The 23,099-nt window shown below is 39.5% G+C and overlaps 1 protein-coding gene across 1 annotated transcript in view; it reads left to right on the top strand.

Moving 5' to 3' along the window:
• Cad87A (cadherin 87A) overlaps positions 1-23,099 on the top strand; it is a 778,434-nt gene that overhangs the window by 49,105 nt on the left and 706,230 nt on the right. The window contains exon 3 of the mRNA XM_090378948.1: positions 20,564-20,638. Within this exon, the coding sequence (XP_090235074.1) occupies positions 20,564-20,638 (75 nt within the window). The remainder of the gene's footprint in view (positions 1-20,563; positions 20,639-23,099) is intronic.

Raw genomic sequence — 23,099 nt, 5'->3', positions numbered from 1 at the left:
AAGGCACTATATGGTATCTGAACTGGGTAGATTGCGGGGGGGATGGCAAATACTTTTAAAGCAAAAATCACAGAATCCACGAATGCATACATACCTTTAAGGAGGAAGATGCTGAAATCGTTGACTGCAGAGCTGGCTGGTCAAATAGAGCAGATAAAGAGAGCATGGGACAGTTAGAGAGCAATCAATTGAAGCCTACAACAGGTATGAGTTGATCTGTAATAGTACCAGCAAGTGGAATTCTCAACAACCCCTGGAGTTATTTCATGGTTTAGGCCTTCTATGACAACTTCTTGTCTGCTAACAGGGCATGGGTCCCTCCGGGCTAAGTTATTTGAGTGGAGCCTGATCCATACTGCACGTGTGGGGAATATGAAATGTGGATTCATGTACTTCTGAACTGTCCATTGTACTCTCAACCTAGAGCAGATTTAATGTCTGCAGTTCCAAACTTATTGGAGAACAATGTAAATTTCTTAGTTGAAGACCATAATAACTTTACTGCTCTGCAAATCTTCTTAAGAACAGTTTTCATATTGAGGACTCAGCTAAGAACCTCAGCTTCTTCTGGGAATTGACTTCACAAATGACCAAAAGACAAAAGGTTTATGTGTAAAGAGAAGATATAAAGTAATTGTTATTGTGTTGATTTATGTTAATTAATGTTGCATTGATTTTTGTAAATTGTTATTATAAAGATTGGTTTCCTGTGTAACACAAGGTTTATGAGAATCATTTAGTAGCTATCTCATTGTGCTTGTTGACAGGTTCGAAATTTCCAGCAGACAGACTAGACAGTGTGGTTAATTGTCCACTGTATGTTTTATATTATTTTATTGGTTCTCAGGAATTCAGAGACTCTGAGCATATTTAAAAAAAGTATTGTATATATCTGTTTAATATAATAATTATTGTTTCTCGATGGTAGTGAGGATAATTTGTGGAAGTTCTCCACTAGTAATTCACTTGTCGACACCCACTGGTATTGCACAACATCCAGTGGGTGCGGGACTTGTGTATTCGGCACAAATACATAATGTAAACCCGGGCCTAGAGAAGGGCACTGGGCAGCTGTCATATATTGGCAGTGGTAAAATACCTCACACATGTTTTTAGACTAGATTTGTTGAGATTCTACGCAAAACAGATGAACTAGGTGGAGATGGGCTTTTGCCTAGGAGCCACCCTTGACTCCGGGACACACGTACGCAATGCACCAGGAGGTCAAAAATAACATGTCCAATATGTGTGTAATGAGAATGTTCATGTATATAAAACTGTATATACATAATCTTTGTATAAGTATAATTGTGTGTACAAATAAATGGAATGGAATGTAATAGTACCAGATAGACTAATGAAGGATACTGATGCATATCGACCGATTGCTCTCCTTTTGGTTCTCGGCAAAGTTTATGAACGGATCTGTGTGAGCTGATTGATGATTAAATATAATGAAAAATCTACATCCTCAGAATTTCAATATGGCTTTAAAAATAAAAAGCTTATGTGATGAGGATGCAGTACATAGTGTAGTCCGACTGTAGAGGAGATCAATTCGAGATATTTACTAGCAGTCTATGTTGATTTCAAGGTTGCTTTCGACTGACTCTGGTAGGAGAGTATTATAGCAAAAATAAGAATAACTGAATGTTCTAGTACCTTATATTCAGTGTTTAGAGACTATTTTAGTGATTGAAGAATTGTTTTTTTTTTTTGTTTTTGTTTTTGTTTGTTATTTGGAGCATTAGCAACTAAGGCCATATTGCTCCAGGAGTATGCGGTGGTCATTCCCTGACCTTTCCGCATTCTCCGTATTTGGTGGTGATGGGCTCAAACCCTGGTCTAATCAAGAAGAGTATGCTACGCTCTGCTGCTCCTTCCCACCTGGCTACGGAGGCGCCCTCGAAGAATTGTAGTTAAGACACTATATACTGAAATTACAAGAAGTGTATTATGTGGATGTCCTTGAAGGCTTGGTGATAGAGATTCCTTTGTCTGGAATATTGTCTTAGATGAATTCTTAAACAGGGACATAGAAGGAACAAGATATATAGCCTATGCTGATGATTTAAAAATTCTGATTACTGGGAATTCTCGTTCTCAATTAGAGAACAGAGCTGAAAGTGTAGTAACGGAATTGTACAAATGGTCAAGAATAAATAAGTTGCAGATGCCACAAGAAAAGCTATTGAAAAAGCCTTTGCAAATGTTATTGAAAGGTAAGTTATTATTATTAACTATATGATGCAAGGAAGCCCGAGCCTTATGCTGCACCAACCAAAAAAAAAAAAAAAAAAAAAATTTCCCTGAGAGAGTCAAAAGTAGAAAGGAATCACCAAGAAAGAAGAAAGAGAAGAATGATGATACCCACTCAGGACCCTAGATGTGCCAAGCCCATACTCACCAGATGTGTGAATAGAGCACAGACTATCAGCCTGAATGGTGGAGCAGTTCGGTATATCAAGGTCACAAAATATTTAGGAATACAAGTTGAAGAAAGGTTGTTCTTTAATGAGCATGCTAAATATCTTAAGAATAAGAATGAAACATTGTACTCCAAGCTTTGGAGGGTTATAAGGTCTGATTCAGGTATAAAAGGCTGGGCAATAAACCTTTTGTATGAATGTCTATTTGTCCACATCATCACATATGCCTCAGGAGCTTGGGTACATAAAACAAGTCAGGTGGTAATGCAAAAATATACTTTACAGGCACAGAGATTTGCCTTATTGGGTGTGACCAGGGCATGCAGTACTGTCTCCTCAGAGGCTATACAGATAATATCTGGGAAAATGCCTGTTAAGTATGTTATACTGCTCAGCGGTTTATTATATTGTACGAAGAAAAATATAAGAAAGACTATTCTGGGAGTGTCATCTTGCCTAGATGAAAATAATGTGCAATCAGATTTTAAAACTGAGAAAGCATGAATATTGCAAGAACTGATGGCTTTGTGGCAAAATGACTAGCAAAATTCTACTAAAGGAAGTTAGACATATCTGTTCTTCCTCCAAGTTGGGTTAGTAAATAAAAAAAAGCCTTCACTGCAATTCAGCCTAAATGCAACATTCCTAATAACAGGACATCGCTTGACATACAGGTTGTTCCAACTAGGTTTAAAAGAGCAAGAAACTTGTCAATGTGGACAGGAGAAAACTTCTCAACATATGTTGGAATGTGGAAATTATGTCAATTGAAGACTGACTGTGGAGATGTCTTCTGGTGTGGACTCTCTTCTAGCATGTGCTCTCTGGGTATTGTTCACAGAGAAAAGATTAAGTATTTTAATGACTTTGTAAGTGCTGTGTTTAGAAGATGGAAAAATTTATTACTAGATAGTAGAAGCCAGCCTCCTCGCAGAAGGGATGGAAACTTCTTTGACTAAAATACGTGGATTAAAAAGTTGTCAAGATATATTCTCTTCAGAGAAGGCTAAGTGGTAGTAACGAATTTTTGTTTCATTCGTTTATGTTAAAATTTTTATAGCTAACCATTTTTTAACTTAAAGCTCGAACATTAAGAAAACAGTCCCAAGCTCTGAGAGGGATTAATAAAATGAATGAAGGTGGAATTCTCACTGTTCTAAAGAATGCTTCAAGTGTTATAAATACAGGCATACAATGCACACCCGCACTCAGACTGACCCCACGTGCGGCCACTGCTTGGCAAAAGGCCACATTTACAGGGATTGTCCAAACAAGAGTACTTACCCAATCTGTGCCAACTGCAACTGCAAGAGTCTGAAGTTGGACTGTGCCCACTCAGTCAGGGTTAATAAGTGCCCCACCTACCCGAAAGTTAAGAGCTCATTCCAATCCAGGCTGGATTATGGAGATGCACCTTAGAGGATACAACACTACAGAGGTAAAATTTCTGCAGATCAACGCAAAGTGCCAGAGCAGTGGCAGATCAGATCCATATGAAGGCTGAAGAGGAGAATGTAGATGTCATGATAATACAAGAGCCATACTCACACATGAAAGTAGTCAGGGGATATTCCCTGATCTACAAGATAGTACAATTTGAGGATGGCACCCTGTGTGTTGCATTTGCAGTCAGAAATCCAGATATTACCGTGACTAAAATTGCACAGCCTGGGCTGCGTGTGCCCACCTCACCACAGCTCTGGGGGCATTTTATGTTATTGCCTCTACTGTTGCCAGGGCAAAGACATCACCTTCGCCACAAGATACCTCCAACTGGCTGCTGACACCCTTCCCAATGCTAAAATTATAGTCGGTCACCAATGTGGCATAGTCACACACCAGACAGACAGGGCATCAGAAACGGAACTAGATTGGAAGAGTTCCTTACAAATTCAGTGTTGATAGTTTTAAACCAACCAAATAATTTGCCCACATTCAGTAATACACTGTGGGAGGCCACCATAGATGTCTCCTTGGCTCCCAGGAACATAGCTAATAATATTACCGACTGGTCCATCCGAGAGGTCTGGACAATGTCCGATCATCGAGCCATTACGTTCCAACTCAACAAATCACTGACTAGGGTACCTGCAGCTAGACAAACCACTCACAGATATGCCATTTCCAAAGAAAATTGGGAACTCTTCCAAACTACCTTAAAAACCAGCATACAACAGAGACAGAGGGAGCTTGAGTGCCTCAAAGATCCAGATCACTTCCAAAGAAAGATAACAGAGATCATAATGCACACAAGTGACATCGCTATTAAAAAGAAAAATCCAACCCCTGGGGCTATGCCTTGGTGGAACCTAGAACTTCAGTGACTCCGGAAAGAATCACAAACCAGAAGAAAGGCTTTTCAGCAGGCCAGGCACTCCTGGCCAGCGGCGGAGATCGAAGTACTCTAACAATGCTACAAAGAAGCAAGGAACACTTCATCATCATCATCAGCCATTTTCAATCCACTGCAGGATGAAGGCCTCTCCAGCAACTTTCCAGTTCCTTCTGTTTTGAGCACTGGCCATCCATTTACTACTCAAAAACTCATGAATTTCATCTATCCATCTCCGCCTTTGTCTTCCAGGTTTTCTTCTAGCTCCTCTTGGGTACCATTCTGTTATTTTCTTAGTCCGTCTGTCATCATGTCTTCGAGCTATGTGTCCTGCCCAAGACCATTTTAGTTCTTTAGTTTTGATAAGAATGTCCTTTACTTGAGTTTGCTGCCTAATCCATGTGTTTTTCTTCTTATCTAACAGTCTGATTCCCAATATAATTCGTTCCATTCTTCGCTGTGTAGTTCTTAGCTTCTCTTCCATTCTTTTGGTGAGTGCCCAAATTTCACTTCCATAAGTCATGGTGGGGAGTATACATTGATTCATTATTTTACGTTTCAGACAAACTGGGATATTGCTCTTCAGTATGTGACTATATTTCCTGAATGCTGTCCATCCAAAATTTATTCTTCTCTTGACTTCCAGCCATTTATCATTATTACAGCTAATAACTTGTCCCAGATAAGTATATGACTCCACCTTTTCAATTACTGCTCCTTCAATCATTATTTCCCTTTCCGTGGCATACTTGTTCATCATTACTTTTGTTTTAGCCATATTCATCTTTAGTCCAAAATCCTTACTAACTGTGCATAACTGATTAAGATTTTCCTCTAATTCTTTGGGATCGTGGCTTATGACCACAATGTCATCTGCAAATCGTAAATGGTTTAGGTACTCTCCGTTCACATTGACTCCTTTCTGCGACCAGTCTAATCTTCTGAAGGCTTCCTCAAGGGCAGCAGTAAACAGCTTCGGAGATATTGTGTCTCCTTGTCGAACTCCTTTCTCGATTTTAAATTTGCTACTGTCTTTGTCTAGTCTAATAAAGGATGTAGCACTCTCATATATTTTCTTCAAAATCATAATATATGGAGTATCTATGCCTTGTCTTTCCAGTGCCCGAAACATTGCCTTATGCTGTATGGAGTCAAATGCCTTTTCATAATCCACAAACGCCAGGCATAATGGTGTTTTATATTCATTTGCTTTCTCCATTAGCTGTGATATTACGTGAAGGTGATCCATAGTTGAGAATCCTGTCCTAAAGCCAGCTTGCTCTTTCGGTTGATTCTCATCAAGTATTCTTTCTAATCTGTTAGTAATGACCCTTGTGAACAACTTGTAGATATGGGATAACAAGCTAATTGGTCTATAATTTCCAATTTCTGATTTATCTCCTTTCTTATGCAGCAAAACTATGATTGCATTATTCCACTGCTTAGGCATCACACCTTTTCTAATGCACTTTGTGAAAAGCCTTGCCAGTTTTTGTGTTATGTCTCTTCCTCCCAATTTTAACAACTCTACAGTAACTTCATCTTCCCCCGGGGCTTTCCGATTCTTCATTTTCTTCAATGCATGTTCTACCTCATCAGGAAGAATATCGGGTATGTCGTATGTGTTGCTACTTTGCAATCCATCTTCCCCACTGCTGGTATCATTCCACTGCTCCATGTATAATTCTCTATAGTAGTCTTCTGCTATTTGAATTATGCCTTCTCTGCTGTTTATAAGTACACCATCGCTATTCTTCAGTTTCAGTATCATTTGTCTTTCTGTATTACTGCTCATGGCTGCTGATTTAAATCCTTTGTTTTCCCTTAATGCTTGTTCTACTTTTCTTGTGTTAAATCTTCTTATGTCCTCTCTGAGTCTCTTTCTAATGGCTTTGCATAACTCAGTATACTCAATTTTCTCCCTGTCAGTGTTTTTCTTGCTCTTCATTTGTCGTCTTTGGTTCATCATGACAAGTGTTTCTTGACTAATTTTTTCTTCTTTGGATTTCTGTTTCCCTATAGGTTTCTTGGGCTTTATCACTTTCAAAAAGTTGTAATATTCCTCGTCGATATCTTGGTCCTGAGCAGTCTGCAGAAGCTCAAACTTGTTCTTAAGTTCCAGTACATACTGCTTTTTCTCCTCCTCTGTTATTTCAAAGACCTTTGTATTATTTACTCGAGTCAGTTTTTTCCTTTCCTTTCCCACATCTATATAAAGTGTACATCTTACCATTCTGTGATCACTTCCAACATTTACCTTATTCAGGACGGTAACATCATTCACAATATATCTTCTGTTAGTGAGGATGAAGTCGATTTCATTAGTTGTTAATCCATTTGGACTCTTCCATGTCCACTTTCTGTTCACCCTTTTCTTGAAAAAAGTGTTCATTACTGACAGTCCTTGAAATTCTGCAAATTCCACAAGTCTTTCATTTCTTTCACCAATTCCAAAATTTCCTATAGTTCCTCTTTCTGCACTGTTTTGCCTTTTTCCAACCTTAGCATTGAAGTCCCCCATAATAATAGTGTAGTGGGTTTTCTGCTCGTCTAGAAGACTCAATTTCAGTGTGCATTTCTTCAACCTCTTCATCATCATGGCTCGATGTTGGTGCATAAATCATTATAATCTTTAGCTTGTACCTCTTAGAAATCTTGAGTATTAGTCTTGACACCCTTGGTGATGTACTTTTGAATTCCAAAATGTTGTTTTTAAAATCTTTATGGACCAGAAACCCAACTCCACCTTCACTCCTTTCACTGTTTCCATTGGTGTACAGCAGATTTCCACTTGATAAACTTATAAGTGATTCATTTCTTCTTCTTGTTTCAGCCAAACCGATGATATTCCAATTCACATTTTCTAATTCCTTTTCCAGCTCTAATATCCTGTCTTCACCGATGAGTGATCGTACGTTATAACAGGCCAAGTTCAATTTCCGTGCATGGCAGCCTGGTCGTACCCAGAGATTCTTAGCACCCTCTGCTTCCACTCTGATCCTCTCGCTGCCGTAAGAGGGAGAGTGAAAGCTGCTGGGGACTGATGGCCATTTGTATTGTTGTGCTCTCATTGCTGGAGGAACACTTACACAGCCCAAATCAGAAGCTGTAAACAGCAATGTTGGGAGTGCCATCTCCACTACAGGAAATGAGAACCCCTGGTGAATCATCTACAAATTGACCACGAATGAACTCCTCCAAGGGGAAGTCATTGCTGCCACCATATTGCCCCAAGGTGGCATGTCCACAACCTAGGAGCAGATCATTTCCAATATCCTGGACACAGTTTTTCACCTGGCTATACAACTGACAACAATGGAGCAGATCCAAGTCTGCTTAGAAAATGAAAGCTATCAAACAGCAATGACAGAACCTCATTTCACAGTGGAGGAGCTCAACAGTGCTGCAACCCTCATCTGGGGAAATAAATGCCCTGGATTGGACCTTTTGGAGCCCAAAATCTGATTGTTTTCTGGTCAACCTTGATTTGTGGAGGCCACCTGAGATTGAAGCACCCCTTGAGAAGAATGGAGTTCATCTTTGCAGGGGATATTCTAAGTTGCCCATTCCTGAAGGGTGGCCAGAGCCTGGTTTGCCAAGGTCTCTAGTTGTGCCTTTGAGTCCACTGACACTGTTAGTATGAGGTTGTCAGGAAAGGCCTGTGATTTTACCTCATTAAGGTCTATGGCTAGGAAGGAGTCCATTACAATCAAGTGTGCTCAACCTTTTCAACCTCTATCTTCACCCTGGCACCTTCCCGACCTCATGGAAGAAAGAAAATGTCAAACTAATTCTGAAAATTCCAACCAAACTACCATACCTCCCAGCTCATACAAACCGATCGCACTTCTCACAGTTGCAAGTAAACTACTCGAACGCCTCCTCTATGGATAAATGCAGCAATATTATGACAGGGCTGGTCTGGCCTGGCCTCACCCAACCAATTTGGCTTCAAGCGGGATCGCTCAACCGTGGACGCCTTAACGCACCTACAAGAACAAGTAAGATGTACCAAGAAGTATTTCCTCGTGATTGCCTTGGACTTTGCTGGGATGTTTGACTCACTTTGGTGGCCGAGCGTCTTGGCGAGGTTTCGGATTGTTGAGATCCCAGGCAACTTCTACAGCGTCATCAACAGCTACCTCACAAACAGATCCATCGGGATTGTTGCTCCCTATGGGACCCTCTCCAAGAATACATTTCACAGCTGTCCGTAGGGTTTGGTCCTTGGACCACTACTGTAAAATGTAGTAATGGACTCCTTCCTAGCCATAGACCTTAATGAGGTAAAATCACAGGCCTTTCCTGACAACCTCATACTAACAGTTTCAGTGGACTCAAAGGCACAACTAGAGACCTTGGCAAACCAGGCTCTGGCCACCCTTCAGGAATGGGCAACTTAGAATATCCCCTGCAAAGATGAACTCCATTCTTCTCAAGGGGTGCTTCAATCTCAGGTGGCCTCCACAAATCAAGGTTGACCAGAAAACAATCAAATTCTCAAAACAGCTAAAGTACCTACATGTGATCCTAGATCCGAACCTATCATTTCAGAACCACCTGAAATACATGCGCACAAAAGTCAGACGGTACGTTGCATTAGTTTCCAGAGTCACTTGCAGAGACTGGAGCCTAGACAGATGGGTGGGCCCTGGGTGCCAAGCATATTTCGAGGCCAAACGATATTCTTGCAATTCATAAAGTGCTCTTGATAAGTGACTGAAATTATATTTTAAGTTCACATTTCTTTTAACAGTTTTACTTTAAAAACAGTTCTATACTTGAAAAGCCACAAGGTAGAACACAGAAAGGAAATACACCTTTCTTTACATTTTCCTCTATTTATATTTTTGCTAATTAACTAACACTTCAACCGCTTGGTCTCCGAGCGAAAAGGAGTAACCATGGATATAAACGACTATCCACCACGAGAGCCTTCAAATTCAAGGCCAGACAAACCAGATGATAATGATGACCTGAACAAACCAAAACGGCTCTGAAGAGAAGTGCAGTGCAATGATATGCCAAACTTCCTTGTAATACATTCGCTCTCCAACCAGCCTGTCGGCAAATTATCACCATTTGTCATCCAAAGATTTTTGGAATCCATTGCTGGAACACCAAAAATGGTTAAACAACTGCAATCTGGAGACCTCCTAATCGAAACAGCCTCCTCAAAACATTCAGAGTGGCTGCTTAAAACAACAACTTTTGCTGGGCTACCTGTATCTATCACTCCCCACAATATGTTAAATTCATCAAAAGGTGTCATCACAGAGTGGGACCTGATTACAGTATCTGAAGAGGAATTAGTGCAGGAAATGGGCAATCAAAAAGTAATTAGTGCAAAACGTATAAAGACCAAAAAAGATGGAAATCTTGTTCCAACTTGATCCATAATTTTAACATTCAACACCCCAGATTTACCATTCTCAGTAAAAGCTGGCTACTTAAACTGCCGAATACGGCCTTATATACCTAATCCTATACGTTGCTTTAAATGCCAAAAATATGGACACTCGCAACAAGCATGTAGAGGTGATGCCATTTGTCCAATTTGTGGTTCCAAGGAGCATACACAAGCAGACTGTTCAGCCTCAAGTCCCATTTGCTCCAACTGCAAAGAAAGTCACTCAACCTTTTCCAAATCTTGTGAAATGTGGAAAACGGAAAAAAATCCAAAAATATAAAATAGAGCACAAAGTCATGTACCCCGAGGCACGCAGACAGGGTATGTCTACCATGCCCAGTCATTCATATGCATCTTACACTCGAAGCTTTCATTCAACAGCAGCTCAAACAGATGCATCAATACCTCCCAGCACATCTCTAGCTAACTGGGTTAAAAACACATTATCAAACTCTGTAAAAGACACACATCAAGTTAAAATCAGTGAATTGACCAACACTCCAATCAGTATCCCAATTGAGACTCGGACAGTCCCACATGACAAAGAAAAACTAAAAACTACCAAAGACAACAATAAACCTGAATCATCCACCAGTAGTATGGAAGTAGATGTAAACCCAGATCATGAAGAACCCATACTAGAACTTTACGCAAACGACACTATGGATACCGGACACCCTACCTTCCCGAAAAAAGACCGAAAAAAATCCTCCTCAAACAAAAAACAGTCAGATGAATCATCCTCAACTAAACCAAAATGAACCACAGCATCTTACAATGGAATTGCAGAGGCTTTCTTTCCAACACAGACGATATTTAATACCTAATTAACCAATATTCTCCAGTTGCCTTTTGTTTACAGGAAACTAACCTAACCTCACAAATTTCTCCTTTGATAAAGAACTACTGCATTTATTGAAGAGTTCGAAATACTGCTAACGCTGCCCATGGTGGTGTGGCAATCCTAGTAAATTCAAAGATCCCAACTAAACATATCCCACTTCAAACTGAAATAGAAGCTGTTGCTGTTCGTATAACTCTCCATAGTGCAATAACACTTGTCTCAGTCTACCTACCACCAAACCGTACTTACTCTTTAAAAGATCTTGAAGACCTCTTTATACAGATACCTCCACCTCTCTGTATATTAGGGGACTTTAACGGGCACCATTATGGGGCTCTGCTAAATTGGATAGACAAGGCCAACTAATTGAAAGCTTTTTGGAGGCACTAAATCTCACTATACTCAATACACGTGCACTGACACACGTGCAGCTCCCAACAGGACACACCTCAGCAATAGATCTCTCAATTTGTTCACCAGTACTAGTCCCAACCATAGAGTGGTATGTAATAAATGATCCCACGGGCAGTGAACACTTCCCAATAGTATGCAACTTTTTGAAAGCAAAGACGCCTTCAATTCAACCCTGCAGAAAATGGAAATTTGTCCGAGCTGACTGGGAAAAATTTCAGTCATCAATTGACCTTGATGAAGAAAAAATCTGCCTCGAGCATATTGATAATGTGACAGATTACATCACGTCACATCTTCTAAATGTGGCTAAAGACGCGATACCACTATCAAATCCCCCGGGCCGAAAGCATTATAATTACTGGTGGAATGACAAATGTACCACAGCAAAGAGAGCAAAAAATAAAGCCTAGAATTTGTTTCGGCAGTGCCCGAGCACAGTCAATCTCATTAATTATAAGAAATTAAGGGCAAAAGCACGCTTCATACAAAGGCAAGCAAAGAAAGAATCCTAGACCCGTTTTGCATCCAGTTTTCACAGAAATACTGATCCCAAAATAATATGAAAAAAAAATTAGACAGCTGTCTGGTAAGTTTCCTACCATACCTTCTCCAATTCTCTCCTGGAATGGGAAAGATCTGTCTAATCCTGTAGATATAGCCAACGCTTTGGGCAATACTTTTGCAGAAATCTCAGCAACATCAGCCTATACTACCTCATTCCAACGAATTAAAAACACTAAAGAAAAGCATGGTATTAATTTTGAAACTTCCCGCCTTCTCCCATATAACAAACTTCTGCTATATTCTGAACTGTTACATGTCATTACAACAGCCCGCAATGATGCTGCTGGGCCAGATGGGATTTATTATGTCATGCTACAACATCTTAATGACAAAGCTTTGCGCCTCCTCCTAATCTTTTACAATCACATATTTTTAGAAAATGTTCGGGAGGCAACTAGAGGGAGTAATACTCTTGATTTGATTATCAGTAGTGATTCTTCATGCATTAAGAATCTGCAGGTAAATGAACCACTAGGTGGCAGTGATCACAGTGTGCTGAAGTGGGATTTACTCAAAGAGATAACTACCATTAGGGGTAAAGGGAAGGGTTATTGCTTTTGTAAAGGCGACTACGATGGACTGAGACAGTATTTAAATTCTATACAGTGGGACCAACTGATGATGTTACCAACAGCAAATTCAAAATGGGAAGCATTCAAAGAACTTATCTTGGAAGCTACTAGGCTTTACATACCAACTAAGAAATATTGTTCAAGGTTTAGGCCTAAATGGATGTCAGATGAACTAATGAGACATATGGCTGAGAAGAAAAATGCATGGGATACATACAAATTAACACGTGACACAGAAGCCTATGATAGATACAAGTTGATCTGTAACCAAGTTACAAAGGAGGTTAGGCAGGCGAAAGCAGATTACGAGAAATCTTTGGCAAGGGATGCAAAGAAAAACAGCAAAGAGTTCTTTACTTATGTAAACTCTAGAAGGAAGGGAATGAATCAGATTGGTCCACTTGATATCGATGGGTCAACTGTTGATGATCCTGCTCAGGTAGCTAATAAACTAAATGAATATTTTGCATCGACATTCACACATGAGGAGTTATTCAGCGAGGAGAATGCCTGAGGTGTACTCAACTCTGGTAGTAAGCTAGAGAATCTTGTAATAACTGAGAGTAAAGTGGAGGAGAAATTGTTGAAGATAAACACAAGAAAGGCACCTGCGGTGGATGGGATCTATCCAGTTATATTAAAGGAGGCAGCAAAGGAAGTAAGCAAACCCTTAGCCATAATTATTGAGAGCTTCCTTGGACTCAGGGGAAGTACCCATGGACTGGAGATGTGCAAATGTGACCCCAATTCACAAAGGAGGATCAAAGAGCGACACAAGTTATAGACCAATTATAGAATTATAGACAAATTATAGACCTGTTAGTTTAACTTCTGTTCCCGGAAAATTAATGGAAGCACTGGTTAAAGAAGCACTGCAGGATCATCTAGACAAGACTTCAGTTATAGCTCGGACACAGCATGGTTTTGTTAAGGGGAAGTCTTGCCTGACCAATTTGATTGGATACTATGATGCAGTCACAAAAGAACTGGATGCAGGGAATTACTTTGATATTATATACTTGGATCTTAGAAAGGCTTTTGATACTGTTGCACATGGAAGACTGCTGCACAAATTGGAGCAGTGTGGCATTGGAGACAAATTGCTGCTATGGATAAAGGGATGGTTGAGGGGGGAGAAGACAGAGAGTGGTAATCAATGGACACCGCTCATCGTGGACTAATGTTATTAGGAGTCCCTCAGGGTTCAGTATTGGGTCCATTATTGTTTTCTGTATTTATAAATGATATTGATGATGGTATATCAAGCTTAATGTCCAAGTTTGCAGACGATACAAAGGTTGGTTGGATTGTCATGTACACTACTGACACTATGCTACTGCAACAGGATCTGGAAAGGTTGAGCAGATGGGCTGAGAGGTGGCAAATGAAGTTTAATATTGACAAATGTAAAGTACTACATATGGGAAACAGCAACCCAAGAGCAACGTATCAACTCTGTGGTACTACACTGATAGTGGTAGAGAATGAAAGGGACCTGGGGGGTGGTTGTGCAGGCAGATATGAAGTTCTCTGAGCAGTGCAGATGGGCTGCAAGAGTAGCTCATGGTGTATTGTCAATGATATATAGGAATTTTTCTAGCAGGGATAAGGAGGTGATTATTCCCTTGTATAAGGCAATGGTCAGGCCACACCTAGAGTACTGTATACAGGTCTGGAGGCCTCATTTCAAGAAGGATGTAGAGCTGCTGGAATGAGTAGAGAGAAGGGCAACAAGATTAGTGAATGGAACAAAGGGGTGCTCTTACGAAGAAAGGCCTAAGTTTTGCAAATTACAGTGTCTGGAGACTAGGCACCAATGAGGTGATCTGATTGAGGTGTATAAAGCCTTGAATGGTTTGAGCATGCTCAATGCTGATGGGATTCTTCCTCTTGCTCAGAATAATCACCTGAGAGGGCATAAATTCAAATTGAGGAAAGACAGATGTAGGATAGATGTGAGGAAATTTGCCTTTAGCCAGCGGGTGGTTGGTTGGTTGGTGGAACAGACTTCCATTCCTTGTCATGGAAGTTGATAGCATAAATAAGTTTAAGGCTCAGCTGGACAGGTATTTTGAATGAACAGAGGGGTGAAGTGGAAGTGGTTATTTTTTATTTATTTATTTATTTATTTTTTGGCTGATGCTGCATAAGCTTGCTTTCTTGCATCAAATGCCTCTACTAATGCTAATGTTTTTCCAGTTTCTTGGCATCACTCTACAGTTTTGGCATTCCTGAAACCTGGAAAAGATCCATCCAACCCCTATAGCTATAGACCCATATCTTTCAAGCTGCCTCAGTAAAATCCTTGAGAAAATTATCCACAGAAGGCTCATCTGGATCATTGAGTCAGAACAACTAATGAGCCATATTCAATATGGCTTTCGTCAAAACAGGTCATGTTTAGATCTTATGGTCAAGGTTGAATTTGGCATCCGTAATGCTTTTGTCAAACATGAACATCTAGTAATGGTTTCAATTGACATAGAAAAGGCTTTTGATACCACCTGGCGGCATGGTATACTTAGTGATCTTTATTTTCTCGGAATACGTGGCAACCTTCCTATATTTATTAAGAACTTTCTACATACTAGATCATTTCAAGTTCGATACCAACATGCCCTCTCTTCAACTTTCATTCGGGAAGAAGGTGTCCCATAGGGATCAGTATTGAGTGCCACTCTTTTTGCTATTAGAATTGATTCCATCACCAAACATCTTCCAAACACAATTGAGACTTATCTATATGCAGATAACCTTTCCATCTCCTGCCATTCCCAAAACATGAGATCTATTGAAAGACAGCTTCAAATATCACTAAATAAAATACAACAATGGGCCAGCCTCAACGGCTACCAACTCTCTCAGCAGAAAACAGTTGCTATTCATTTTTGTAGACAACACAAACTTCATCCAGATCCTGAACTTCAAATTTCTAACGTCTCCGTCCCGGTCACCAGCAATGTCCGATTTCTAGAATTAACCCTTGACAACAAGTTAAATTTCCTAGATCATATTAAAAATGTACAGACTTCCTGTCTGAAAAAGTTAAACATACTCAGAGCTTTATCCGCCCGAACGTGGGGTGCAGATCGTACCTCCCTGCTTCGGTTGTACAAGGCATTAATCAGATCCTGTCTCGATTATGGTGCTCCCATCTATGATTCTGCCAGAAAGAGTGCATTACGCTGGCTTGATCCCATTCAACACAGTGCTTTGAGAATTACAATTGGTGCATTCAGAACGTCGCCAGCACAGTCTCTACATTGATGCTCACGAGCCCCCCACTAACTTTATGCAGGAAAACACTGTTACTGAAATATGCTGTCAAGATACAAAGTTGTGTCTCTCATCCCGTTCAGCCATACCTTTTAAACCCACCGCTAGAAAACCTATACAGAAACAAACCCAGCATAGTTAAACCAGCTGGTCTTCGCCTTCTTGAACTGGCGCAGGTTTGGAATATTTCCATCCTTTCCGTACAGCAGATACCAACCTTTACTCAACCACCAAGAGCTCAACCAACATGTGACACTTACCTCTGCCAGTGGAGAAAGAATATGTTGCAAGCAACAAATGTCAAACAAATTCATGATGTTCCCATTCAAAAATATATATATTTCTACCAAATTTATACAGATGGCTCTAAATCTAATTCAAATATTGGAGCAGCTGCAGTGTTTCCAAATACAGTTGTATCAGTATCCCTTCCATCAGAATTTAGTATCTTTTCTGCTGAACTATGTGCAATAAAACTAGCTTTAGAAAATCTCTATTCTGACTGTTCTTTAAAATCTGTTATATTTACTGATTCCCTCAGCTCAATCACGTCAATATGTAATACAGCAGATAAAGTTCACCGTATTCTAGATGAAATCAGAAGCTTGTTACTTGAAATCAGAAGCTTGTTACTTGAAATCAGAAGCTTGTTACTTGAAATCAGAAGCTTGTTACAAAAAACGCCACTAACTGGTCACTTTTTGTTGGATTCCAGCCCATTCTGGTATTTTAGGCAATGAACTGGCCGATAAAGCTGCAAAAAATCCAACTACCTTAGATTTAACCAATATCCCTGTTCCAGCATCAGATTATGCACTAACCGTTCATACTGCTTGCCTATCACAATGGACAGCACTCTGGCACTCTCAGACTAATAATAAACTCTTTCAGTTTAAACAAGATCCAAAAATTTGGCACACCAGTGTCTGTACATCAAGACCAGAAGAAGTAGTCCTTTCAAGGGCAAGAATAGGTCATACCCATCTGACACATCTTTATTTACTCACAGGAGATGATCCACCACAGTGTACACATTGCTCTAACAATTTGACTGTAAGACATATTCTCATTGGCTGCCCCTACTATAAACAACACAGAGCTTCATCCTTGATCCCACTGATAAATCTTCATAAACCAATAACTCTTGAAAATCTCATTGGTGATAAGGCAAACATTTCTGAATTTTTTGACTTCCTCAAGCAAACTGGACTTTTTAATAATTTCTGATTTCAGATTTTCTTTTGATTTTATGGAACTTCCTCATCTCTTAAAATAATAAGTGAATAGGCACATTATAGCCATAGCTGCTTATGTGCCATTAAGCCTCCATAACAACAACAACAGACGGGTACTACATCTTTTCTATAAAACCATCTTCACCCCAATAGTCATGTATGCATTTGGTGCATGGTATCACAAAGCCACAACTTTTGTCAATAAACGAATCATTGACTTGATTCACCGATCAATTCTTCTGACCAGTACTCGAGCTTGCAGCACAGTGAGCACTCATGACCTGCAAGTCGTTGTTGGCGTCCTTCCACTGGACTTAGAGATCATTCAACGGGGCCTCGCACACTACCTGGACACAGGTATCCCACAGACATGTTTTGGATTCATCACTGACATCACCAATAGCAAGTGTATGGAGAAGAAAAAAAGCTGTTTGCTCACCTGCTGCAGGTGTGGCAGGATAGATGGGCCACCTTGCAAAAAGACGAAATCACCAGATATTTTCTGCCCAACATTGGCTGGGTTTTTCCAAACCCACCCCGGTTCTCCCGGGCCTACAAGTAACATCATACCTTCTGACAGGACATAGAGCTTTGAGTGCAAAGCTATCCCTACTTGGAATACAGGAAGATCCAACCTGCACCTGTTGGGGGCTGAAGGGCTGGCAGCACCTCATGCATGATTGCCAGCTCTATGACAACCGACACAGTGCATTCATCACCAAAATACAGTATCTGCCCTACAGCCAGGTGCACCACATCTTGGACACCAGGGAGGAATATCAGGCTTTCTCCAACTATGCAGTGGCCTTTTCACTAGATGGAGGGCTCTTATCACAGTGAAACACAACCAACCACTGACACAATAAGGAAATGAACAAACCTCGAAGGATATCGTCCCACAGAAGACACCTGGAACCCAATGGCCTCCGATGATCAAGGCACAAAACCTTGAAGTGAATCTGAAGTTGAATCAATGAGAAAAACTCTATAAACAACAGTGATGCAAATACCACATGGATGGGAAGTGACCCAAGAAAGACCCCACAAATGCTGACAAGCGAACCTGGACCTTTTGACTGTAAAGACTGCAAAATGGACGGGAACCATCCCATGAACAATCCCGCTCTGATCTCTGCTGGGAATGGACTAGGACCACCAGCAGCTCTGCTACCAAACGCTGTATGGTGATCCGGATGAGGTACCCTAACCCTATCCATCTTTAATTCCCTATTCCCCAGCAGGAGGGAGGAGAAGACAGATGCTCTGTTTCCTCCCTTCCCTGCCAACCCATCTCTTCGCCTGGTGAGGCATGGGCCTGCCTCAGTGACCACCTGGGGTCGCCTTCTCTATCCCCATACTTCTGCCTTTCATCCCCCTAGTCTTCAGCCTCCCCCACTCTACCTGTACGCCAAGACACGTCCCACACTGAAAAATCTAACTACAGTAGACTCTTGATATTCCGGGATAGATGGTAAAAAAGAAATCCCGGATAATCGATTTCCCGATTAATCCAAACATACAGAAGTCCCCGACATATGCAAGAGATACGTTCCAGGACTTCTTACTTCGTCGAGTTTTACGCAACTTGGGATTGACTAGTAACATATTGCTGCTATATTATTATTGGGTAGAGATTCACTATCGGGTACAGCTGCCAAAAATGGTGGCGAGGAGAGGGTGGGGAAAGCATTGATTGTTGGGTTTGACTCCGCCCACTCACTGCATTCCCCCTCCTCTCCTCTCCTCTCCTCTCCTCACCCAGTGGATGTCAAGTGACATGCGGATGGCACGTGGCACACAGAACAAATATGGCGGCTAAAAACAAAGGATAAATCCAATAAATTTAAAAGTTCAAGTTACAAAAATGCACATTTTTTGCGATCACTAATTTTTGGTGGGGGCTGCTGCCCCCTAACTCCCGCTGTTTTTTTTTTTTCTACAAAATTGAAACCAAAAAAGAAGAGGGGAAAAGGTAATTTAAGGGTAAATAGAACGCTGTACCCGATACTGAATCTCAACTGAATTTTATGATTTCTGGTTGTTGTTTTTTTTTTTTTTAATTTGGAGTCTTGAAGTGTCACGGTTAATCCAATCCCTGTAAATCCAGAGTCTGCTGTCATCATCATCATCATGATGATGCTGTCTGCTGTACATCCAAATTAAATCACATTCTCAAAAAAAAAAAAATTATTTTTTTTTTTAATTTTTTATTTTTAGGCCCTAGCCACTGAAATCTCAGGAAACTAGGTGGCAGGGTCTGCCAAAGTAAAATATAGAGCTATTGTGTACCTGGTCTGCCTCCACAGGGCTTAGTGTGGGCAACAGTGAGTCCCATTAGGGGCCAAATGGCTAAATGACCAGATGAACAACGGTACACAACACTACACCTCCCAAAGCCCACACACTTTTAAATCTCTGGCCTCAACAGAGTACTGTTTCACTTTACAACGTATATTCCACTGAGATGGAAGAAATCCCTGGTGCCATTAGATATGAACACACTCTACACTATACACTGTTCGAAAGAACTTCAGGACTAGGGTTCATAAATTCAAATTACAGGGATTGACGTTTAGATTATATTGTAAGAAGTTTTCTTTTAGCCAGTGAGTTATTGATTTCTAGAACTAGTTGCCCTTGTAGTTGAGATTGACAGTTTGAATAAATTCAGTAGTGAACTAGATATTTACCTATATGAGGACGGAAGCATGTAATTTGTTTTCTTATCTACTTGGGAATTATTTATTTATTTTTATTTTTTTTTTTTTTGCCAGTGCAGCAAAAGCCTGTGGCTTCTTTGCACTATATGATGAATACTGTTACTGTCACAATCTACATTTATTTATTTTTATTATTATTTTTTAATCTGCTTTGTTTATAGGGTTTTTGTGTGTTTCATGATGAGTTAAATTAATTTGTAAAGTTATGTAATTTCTGAAGAGGTGAAGAAAAAGAACAAACAGAAATTTATTTGTGAATTTGTAAATTTATTAAATATTGAGTTTCATTCTACACAGCTCTGGTGATATAGTCTTCAAATCTTGAAATGCATATACACTTTCACCATTAGTTTAGTACTATAGCTGGGGTGTTGCTTTGATTCACTTTATTTTTATATATGTATTATTTTAAAAGTGTTGCCTGCTGGCAACACTTAAACACTTTTAAACAGTAGTAGCATGGCTATGGTTCTTGCATGAAAGTGATATATTCACTTGGAGCCCAGTTGCTGCCTACAATTAAGGCTGGCTCTGGAAGACCAAATATAGGCATTGCTGGCAATGTTTGAATTGGAAGCATGGTAGCCAATTTGCATACTCTTCCTCATGCTCTCTTTTAAGAAGTGTTATTATGCTGACATGAAAGAACACTCATTAGAATACTTTGATTGCAATAGGGATAAATAATTAAAACAATACTAAATGAGCTAACTAATTATATATTAATAATATACAATTAAAATAATCCTTATTTGTGCACTATGCAGATGCTGCATCCAATAGTCCTCCAACATTCATAAAGAATATAGATCTTGCTGTAATTAGCGAAAATGTTCCTATTGGTAAGTATTGTTGCACTTAAAATCAGCAAAAATTTTTCTTATCTCCAATAAGATATAATGGAATTAAAGGAATTTTATAAAATTCCTGAAAAAAACTGGATTATTAGAAATTAAGTATACTTTTGAAAAAAATATATCATCTTTAATTCTTGTACACATTAATCAATGTACTACTTTTACCAGAAAACAAAAATAGTTCACACAATTTGTCAATTATATTTGGTTATATTTCAGCATGCACTAGCCATTGTATGGGACCAAATTTTTGTTCTCTGTTAAGTAGACTCTTCTGTTAATTAACAAATGTGTTATCTTTTTAGTTTAAATTAATAATGTGTTGTGTTTACCTTATAAAGCAGACAAAATTATTTCTTACTTGTTCTTGGAAATTACTGAAAAAGGCGAGTCGAAGTAGAAAATTATTGTGTTAATAAGAATGATATAATATACTTTTCTCTTGAGTATATAAGAATGATTTAATATACTTTTCTCTCTGAGTATAATTAATATTAAAGGTACTTACTTTTATTAAGTCTCTTAATTTATAAAAATATGAAAGTGACTTTATGATCTAATTACACACACACACACACACACACACACACACACACACACACACACACACACACACACACACACACACACACACACACACACACACAACACACACCAGACATACAGAGAAATGGAGTGGGCCAGTAAAATCACAATGTCTTATAATGAGGGATTTTAATTTTCCAGATATTGATTGGAACTTGTGGGTTGATCACTCATGCACTAGCAGGACTGTATTGGGTGACTCTTTTCTCCAGCAGCATGTGTGAGAGAGAGAGAGAGAGAGAGAGAGAGAGAGGGGGGGGTGCAACAGGAAAGCAATATTCTTGATCTGATTATTATCAGTGTGCCTTCATGCAAGAAGAATTTGCAGATAAAAGAACTACTAGTGGCAGTGATCACGGTGTATTGATGTGGGATTTACTTCAAGATGTAACTACCATAAAGGGTAAAGGAAGGGGAAAGGTGACTATTTGTTGGTTCCACTGTATAGCATTTATAAACTGTCTGAGAGGTCTCAGACAGTTTATAAATTCTATACAATGGAACCAACAAATCATATTATCAAGAACAAATTCTAAATGGGAAGAATTCAGAGAAATAATCATAGAAGCTATTCATACCATCTAAGAAATACTGTTCAAGGCTTAGACCTAAATGGATGTCAGATTAACTAATGAGACATGTGGCAGAGAAGAAAAGTGCATAGGATGCATATAAATTATCAGGTGTTACACAAGCCTATGGTAGATATAAACTACTCTGAAATCAAGTCACAAAGATATTCGGCATGCCAAAGAAGATTATAAGAAATCTTTGGCAAAAGGTGCAAAGAAAAACAGCAACAACTTCTTTTCTTATGTAAACACACAAAGGAAGAGATTGAATCATATTGGTCCACTTGATATTGATGGCTTAACTGTTGATGATCCTGCTCAGGTTGCTGACAAACTGAATGGGTATTTTGCATCTACATTTACACATCAGGAATTTTTTTAGAGAAGTGGATGCCAGAGGTAAACATATTCTTATAGGGAGCTGAATGATTTTGTAATAACTGAGAGGAAAGTGGAAGAGAAATTGTTGAAGTTAAACGTAAAAAAAAAAAAAAAAAAAAAAGCACCTGGGGCGGATGGGACTATCCAATTTTATTAAGGGAGGCATCAATGGAAGTAAGCAAACCCTTAGCCATGATTATAAGAGCACCCTTGGATTCAGGGGAGTTCCCTATACTCTGGAGATGTGCAAATGTATCCCCAATTCACAAAGGGTAACATGAATAATTACAGATCTGCTGGCTTAACTTCTGCTCCAGGGAAAATAGAGTCACTGGTTAAAGAAGTAATGCAGGGCCATCTGAACAGTTGCAGTTATACTTCAGTCAGAGCATGAGTTTAAGGGGAGATCATGTCTGATCAGTATGATTGGATAGAATGGTGCAATAACAAATGAACTGGATTCAAAAAATAATTTTAATATCATATACCTGAATTTCACTAAAGATTTTGATACTGTTGCACATAAAAGACTGCTTTACAAATTGGAGCAATTTGCATTAAGAGAAAGTTACTGCTATGGATAAAGGGATAGTTGAATGGGAGAACACAGAATGGTTTTAAATGGAGACTACTCTCCACTAATGTTATTAGTTGAGTCTCCTCCAGGGTTCAGCATTGGGCCCATTATTGTTTTCTGTATTTATTAATGACATTGATGAAGGTATATAAGGCTTCATGTCTAAGTTTTAAGATGAATCAAAGGTTGGCAGGATGGTTAATGACAGTAATGAAGGTATGCTGCTGCAACAAGATCTAGAAAAATTAGGCAGATGGGTTGAGAAATGGCATTGAATTTTGGCATTGCATATGGGTTAGCACTAAACTCAGAGTAATTGTGTGGTACTACA

Source organism: Mastigoproctus giganteus, chromosome 8, assembly GCF_048544385.1.
Source record: "Mastigoproctus giganteus isolate SK-2022 chromosome 8, ASM4854438v1, whole genome shotgun sequence".
Lineage (NCBI taxonomy): Eukaryota > Metazoa > Arthropoda > Arachnida > Uropygi > Thelyphonidae > Mastigoproctus > Mastigoproctus giganteus.
Note: the sequence above shows the minus strand (reverse complement) of the source record. Positions and strands in the feature narration are given on the sequence as shown.